The sequence below is a fragment of the Nicotiana tabacum genome, chromosome 7 (genome assembly GCF_000715075.1).
Source record: "Nicotiana tabacum cultivar K326 chromosome 7, ASM71507v2, whole genome shotgun sequence".
Taxonomy (NCBI): domain Eukaryota; kingdom Viridiplantae; phylum Streptophyta; class Magnoliopsida; order Solanales; family Solanaceae; genus Nicotiana; species Nicotiana tabacum.
This window is the reverse complement of record NC_134086.1, coordinates 176,704,190-176,711,694: the sequence shown is the minus strand read 5'-3', so window position 1 is coordinate 176,711,694 and position 7,505 is coordinate 176,704,190. Positions and strand designations below refer to the sequence as shown.

The window sequence follows — 7,505 nt, the reverse complement described above, 5'->3', positions numbered from 1 at the left end:
GTCTACCTATCAGTAGTAACTCTCTGATCTATACACGCCAGTACATAACTGGATTCTAAAAAAAAAACTCTGTAGCAAAACCTTAGCTATTGGTGTTGCTCTTACATGACAAATATAAGTTACTTTTTGCACAATTGTTTCTCAGCTCCGGTACTTCTTTTCAAAAATTCTTTGGTTTCTTTCCATCTATATAGCATAGATACACCCAGCATACACTATTCTGAAAATTTAAGCTTGCTACGATTTCCCTTTGGCTTTATAAATAGCCCACTCTGTGTGCTGGTCCCAAGTCTGCACTGGTATCCCTTTTATTTGTAGCCATTGCTGCATTTTTCTCCACATAGCTTTAGTGAATTCACACTCAGCAAAAAGACGATTTCTTGTTTCCAGTTTATTCTGGCATAATGTGCATGTAGGATCCACTGCTAATCCCCAATTCACTAGTTGATTTGTTGTAGCTAGTCTCCCTTGTAGTTGTAGCCATATTGTAAAAATTACTTTAGGTCTGGCATCATTTTTAAACATAAGATACTTCCAAGGCTCTGCCATCATTGTAGGGAGGGGCTGTTTATAGATTGAGTTGATCATGCTCCGAGTAGTTGTGACATGAGGTATCAAGTCCAAGTGCTCCTTGGCTTCGAGTATTTTCCTAGTGATCCAGCTTGCTTGTGAAGGTATTGTCATTTCCTTCAAAAGGTTGCCTTTGACATAGTAAGCATGAATCCATCGAATCCACATTTTATCCTGTTTGTGAGCTATATCCCAGCATGTCTTGATTTGAGCAGCTTGGTTCCACAGTTTTATGTTGATAAGATTTAGCCCTCCTACTGACTTAGGAGTGCATACTCTATCCCATGCCACTAAAGCTTTCCTAGTTATTGTGTTACTTCCTGACCATACATAGCTTCTACAATAAACATCTATAGTTTTCAGGACCTTTGCAAGTATTAGAAATAATTGAGCCCAGTAGGCCTGAATTCCAAAGAGCACATATTTGACCAGCTGAATTCTGCCTGCATAGGATAACTTTTTGGCAGTCCAAGAAATTATTCTAGCTGTGATCTTTTCTAGTGGTTGCTATTGTAGTAGTGTGAGCTTCTTTGTTGATAAAGGCACCCCCAGGTATTTGAGAGATAAGGTTCCATGCACAAAACCTAAGTGACTCAATATGTTGTCTTGAATCTCTTTCTTAACTCCACCAAAATACACACAACTCTTACCAAGATTAGCCTGCAATCCTGAAGCTTCAGAAAACTGGCTGAAACACTTGTGTAGAGCAATAATAGATGTTAAGTTCCCTTTGGCAAAGAGAAGCAGATCATCCGCAAAAATGAGGTGTGTAATTCCTAGTTTTGCACACTTTGGATGAAATTGAAAGGATCTATCTTCTTTCAACTCATTGAGCTTTCTGTTTAGATACTCTATAGTAATTGCAAACAAAAAAGGAGACATTGGGTCTCCTTGTCGAAGACTTTTTGTTGAATTGAAAGGTTCACTTGGCTCACCATTGATCATCACAGTGTAGTTTACTCTTTGGACACACTCCATTACCAAGTAATAAATTGTTCTGGGAATCTAAGCTCTGCAAGCAACTTCTTCATAAATGGCCATTCTACATAATCATATGCTTTTTGCAAGTCAATTTTTATCATGCATCTTGATGATATATTCTTCCTCGTATAGGATTTAACAAGCTCATGAATAAGAATGATATTATCAACTATTTTCCTACCTGGGAAAAACCCTGCCTGGGCCTCACAAATGATGTCTAGAACCACACCTTGCAATCTAGAGGCTAATATTTTAGCAATCATTTTGTATAGGACAATATAACATGCAATGGGTCTATACTCTTTCACTGAGTTTGGATTGTTAGTCTTTAGGATCCAAGTAATGGCTATATAGTTTACTGCCTTATACAATTTTTCAGTTTTGAAGAAATCTTTTATAGCTTCTACAACTTCTGATTTCACTATTGAACATAATTTCTGAAGAAGTATGCATTGTATCTGTGAGCACGTGATTTTTTCCCTATAAGAATTACCCCCATAAAATATAAGAAAATAATTTTTCCAATTTTATAGGATTTTTCGTAGAATTTTGTTAATTAGTTGCATCTTTGCGCATATTTAATTTCCATTAAAAAACAAAAATACCAAAAATACCACGCATTTGCATTTAGTATTTATTTTTACATTTTTAGGTTAATTAGTAAATTAGTTGTTTTATAAAAATGAAAAATCACAAAAAATAGCTCATTTTTGCATTTTTAGCCTTTTAATATTAAATTAGTAATTTCTTATTTTAATTTAGGAGTAATTAACTTTCATAAATATCTTAGTAGATAATTAACTTAATTTTACATCTTAGTTTAATTTAAGAGTCTAATTTAGTTTTTTTTAATTAATTAAAAAGGGAAAAGAAAAACAAATGAAAAATAGAGGAAAGGAGAATTAGGGCTGTTGATTTTAGCCCAAATACTAAGGCCCAAGTTTTTCATTAATCCGCCCCAGCCACTCGCCCGCCCGTCTGCCCCAAACCCGACCCGTTCCCAAACGCTAATAAACAAAAGATACACAGAACCCTAATCTCCAAGACCCAAATCGGCACAAACACTGTTCTTATTCTCCAAACAACCAAATCCGTTCCCAAAAATCACCAAAATTCAGGCAAGTGAAATCCAAACTCGCATCATGCGTCTCTCCCTTCTCTCCTCCTGCCACAAGTGTAACGGTTTCTGACACCAAAGATTCTCCTCCCCCTCACTCGCCCGAATTCGAGATATAGCACGCGATTGGAAGGTTCTGAGAACGATCGTTGGATGAGTGTGAGGAGTTGGATTGATTTCACTCAATCCGAGCCCACATTCATCAGAGGCTAGTTTTTAAAAGGGACCTGATCCGATTTTGAGAGACAGAGGATTTTAGGGCAAAAATTTGGAGAGAAAAGGTTTAAGGATTTTCTTTAGTTTCTCATTTGGCTCTTCTCGGAAAATTTCTTTTAAAGTTTCTCTTAAAGGCTCAAAGAAGGAGATACATTTTTTGTAAATTTCTCAATTTGGCTTTGAGTTCCAAAGTGATGAAAAATGAATTGAGGTCATTCGACTGGTGGTGAGGATTAAGTTAGTCGACTTCGATTTTCTACTGTTGTCCTGTTGATTTGCTGCTAAAACTCGTTAGGATTTTGGGATCGAAAGGTGTATTTGCTGATTCTGTAATTATTTATAAAGGAAATTTGCGATTTCAGGTTTGATTCTTTTTTTATCCCATGTGACTCTGTTTTTAGGTGTTCTTGAGCTATGATATTTTGTCCAGAATGGTGTTTTGTTCTGTGATCGAATTTCTTGTTGATGAATCTCATCTCAATGGTGTGATGTGCTTGAGTATGTTCAGTCAGTAAGAGTCGATTTTGAGTAGTCGTCCTCTATGCTTTATACGTTTTAACTGTTATGTTGGTGTCGAAGTTATCATTATCGATTCAAGATGTCATCGTAAATGAATGATGAGTTCAGCTTTGAAAATCGCAAGCGAGCATGAAACTATGATGTTACTTCTCATTATGTGTGTTTTCCGGACTCTAAATGACCTGCTCCTGTGAAATCTCTTTGTTTATCAGAATTTTCTTTTAAATTAGAATTCAAAGACCTCCTGGTTATGTTGTTAAGGAATAGCCACTTCACAAAAATGAACTTTTCTTGTGTTTCTCCTGTTGTGTGTAACATGTTTTGATATTCATGGTGATTTGCTCGAGCCCACTGTTTGGTCTCGATGGTTCGATATGAACTACCAAAGAATCTTCTCTTTCCCTTGATTTCATGATAATTTTTGGTCTGTTCTTGCTGGACTGGATCTGCTGAAGCTATCCTCGATAGTATGTGCTCTCTATGGCTTACCATGTTGAGATGACCAGTGAGTTTCATGTTTCCAGCAGTCATTTCTGCCTATTGAACTTCTTGAAACAGAATTTAACATGAAACTTGTGTAGTAGTGTGCTTTGTTTTCTTTGAAATCAGTTTGTATTTGCTAGCTCTTCTTGAATCTGTTGTCCTGTTGAAGCGTAAAGGATGAGATTCCATTCCCTGTTTAAATGGTTAAATGCTTTGTTCTAATCGGTGGGTTAAGGCATGTTATTTTATTTTGTTTCTTTATAGAAGTTGACAGTGTCTAGCCCGAGCTAGCGACTGAGTTGTAAGTTTGAAATCAAGGAAAGCTTTTTCAAACTGCCATCTTGATTGAATGCATAAGTGCACATTGTTTAATCCTTATTTATGAATCTGTGTCGACCTGTGAAAGAGAAAGATAAGTTGGTTTAACAAAGAAATGAGTTCAGAGATGGGTTGCTGGATAAGAATCCTAATTGTGCTTGGATTAACTTTGTTTGTTTGATAGTTATTATGTGGAATAATAACAAGATGAATGTGATGAAGCTTGATGACATAGGCCTAAACGATTTTAAGTGTTTTGTTTATTCTGAGATGTGAAAATTACCTATTAAACAAAAATTTTAAGTTGTTGCATGACCTCCCAGATTTGCTGCTACAGATCTGCTTCTCCTCTTCTCTAGTTGTATTCTTCATTAAGTTGTATCTTCCATTTAGTTATTACTAAGGCACACGCACCAGGAGCTTGAATTACAATGATGGAATAAAACAATTGGATTGTTTTCGATCCTAGTTACTGTCCAGTTTTGCCTTTTCCTCCTAGCTTGAAGTCTTTGTTTTGGGTATTGACACATGATTTGCATCTTGAGTAATATCTCAGCTTCTTGTGAATTCCTCATTTCTGATTTCTTTTGAATAAGTGACAATTACTTTGGTCTTAGTTGTGTCTTTAATTCCACCCACCTCAGCGTGAACCCTGTAGCGGCTACACTTTTAAGTTGTTGAATACTGTCTGCAATGATGAACTATTCTGATTTGTGGAATATGTCCTTTAGGAGTGGGACTCGGTCAACGCATGGAATAATAAGTTGAAAAGGGATTGAACATGCATTATCTTCCTTTTAGTAGTGTTTATTTTACTTCTATTGCGTTGTTCGCTAGGACCACGCTTAGGTCGTCAATAATTGTGAATCTCGTAGTTTGCTTTAGGCCCGTAATTAAAACATCACGACTACAGGTATGGCTCCCGTGACGTAGTTGCGATGATTGATTTCGTATTAGCTCCAAATATGAAAATCCTAGTTCATTTAGTTAAATAGTTTTGAGGCGTACCATTCGTACATTTGAATCATATAATCTATGACCCTCATATTTTTTAACTTAGTTACTAAAATAAATCTCGTAGTTTGCTTTAGGCGCGCAATTAAGTTATTATAACTACAGGTACGATTCCCGTGACGTGGTTGTGATACTTAGTTTCTTTTAAAATTAGGTATCAGTAGGAGTATTTAAGGTGTGCCTTAGCTAAATACAAATTCTTGTTTCCTAAAATAAATTGAGGTGCGCCATACGCAAATAAAATCCATAATGTATGGCCCTCGCATAAATACAAAAAATAGTATAAAAAATGACTTGAATTTCATAGTTTGTTTTAGGCGCATTAATTCATTAATTGTCATAGCTACGGGTACGGTGCCTATGACGTGGTTGTGACATTTAATTTCTAAAAATTCTGGGGTAAATCTATATGGCCCGACCACATTTAATCTGGTTAATAAAATAAACATGTTATAGATCGTGGGTACGGTTCTCGTGACATGATCCACAATCTGTAACACTAATTTATTAAAAGCAGTCTAAAAAGAGTAAAAATGCACATAGGTTTCAAAGAAGTTTTAAAATTTAATAAATAGACCAATAATAATAGTTGAGCGACCGTGCTAAAATCACGGAACCCGGGAATGCCTAACACATTCTTCCGGATTAACAAAATTCTTTACCCGGGTTTTTATGTTCGCGGACTGTAAAACAGAGTCAATCTTTCCTCGATTCGGGATTTGAACCGCTGACTTGGGACACCATAAATTATCCCAAGTGGCGACTCTAAATTTTAAATAAATAATCTTGTTCCGATTGTCACTTAAATTGGAAAAAACTCTCTTATACTCTTTCCGGGGGTAGGAAAAAGGCGGTGTGACAGCTCAGGCGACTCTGCTGGGGACCGAACCCAGAATCTCTGGTTCAGGGTTCAAGAATTCGAGCTTAGAATAATTGTTATATTTGGCTTTATTTATTGTCTGATTTTATCTGCATGTTTGGGCCTAATGTGGTAAATGTTACTTTTTACCCCTTTGATATTATCTTATTTGTATATATAAACTGCTATGAAACCCCTCTCTTCTATCTTCTGAGGAGTGCACGCTAGCGTGACTTCTTTCTGTTAGTGTCATATCCTAATTTAGAATGAGGTTCGGACAAGTTGCAAAGCCAGATGATCTTTTGGTTACTAGTACGCTGCCCCCCCTCGGCTCGAGTTGTCCGCTCGAGTAAGTTAGGTCTAGAATAATACACCCAGGTTTTAAACTTAGAATAACTTAGCTTCATGCCGGATCCCTAGTAAGAACGCTTGTTGTCATTATGTGCATTTGACTTTGAGGACTCAACATACGGGTTGGGTCCGTCTAGGACAGGTGTACCCAAAAATAAAAGACCAACCTGATGCATTTTATGTGCTACCTGTGCATTTAATTTATTTTGGATTGCATGTTGACCGCCTTCTAGATTGAGTGAGGAAAACCAAAAGAAAAAGTGAGTTGAGGTATGAGAGAGGATTTCACCTGTTTTCCAAAAATGATGCCCAAAATGTCCCGAAACTCTGCCGAATTTTTGGGAAAAAAAAAAGAAGAAAAAGGATTCCTTGAAAAAAGAAGTTTCTTGAAAAGAGAAGAATTAGTCCAAAATGATTTATTGTTTTTTTTTCCTTTTCATGTCAAAATTAGTTGAACTACGCGGATTTCCGGATGTGGGATACGTAGGCAACACTTATCGGGTCCAGCCCCGCTTTTTGAAAAATTTTAAAAAAATATATGAAGCGTAGTCATTTTGTCGTAAATAAAGTGGGTAATGTCGTTCTTGTCTAAATAGCTGAATGTCCCAACGGGACGCTGGAGGGCTATTTTTGCAAGAATAGTCGCTGACTGTGTTTTGTTAAATTTTGGCCACTTAGCGAGCACAACCCTAAAAACTTCCATTTCAAAGTGTTGAAGGGCCTTATTCGCAAAAGTAGCCCTGACTTCTTGATTTTTGCAAAATAACCTCTTTTATTAGTTTTTCAAATGAGATTTACTTTATGTGTAAACCAATCACCCTAATCTAAATGTGCAGAATGAACACGAGTCAAAATTTACCAATGAAGGTCATGTCCAAGATTCTGTTGGATCTACTCATGTGGTGGGAAGATTGGGTAAAGAAGGACGAGATGTGGTCAACCTTTATTTGGGAGGGCTTACTGGATTGATGAAGATCAGGCCTAGAGGAGACATAATAAGGGCACTGGTAACATTTTGGGACCCAACTCACAATGTCCTACACTTCTCAGATTTTGAACTCACCCCCACCTTGGAAG

General features: G+C 36.7%; 1 protein-coding gene across 1 annotated transcript; it reads right to left on the bottom strand.

The window, feature by feature from the left end:
- Window positions 1-237: 237 nt before the first annotated feature.
- LOC107771713 (uncharacterized) lies at window positions 238-1,548 on the bottom strand. Its single transcript, XM_016591157.1, has 2 exons — window positions 1,221-1,548; window positions 238-1,013 (listed from the first exon to the last, which is right to left on the bottom strand). The coding sequence occupies exons 1-2, from the start codon at window positions 1,546-1,548 to the stop codon at window positions 238-240; spliced, it is 1,104 nt and encodes a 367-aa protein (XP_016446643.1).
- Between the last annotated feature and the right edge of the window lie 5,957 nt (window positions 1,549-7,505).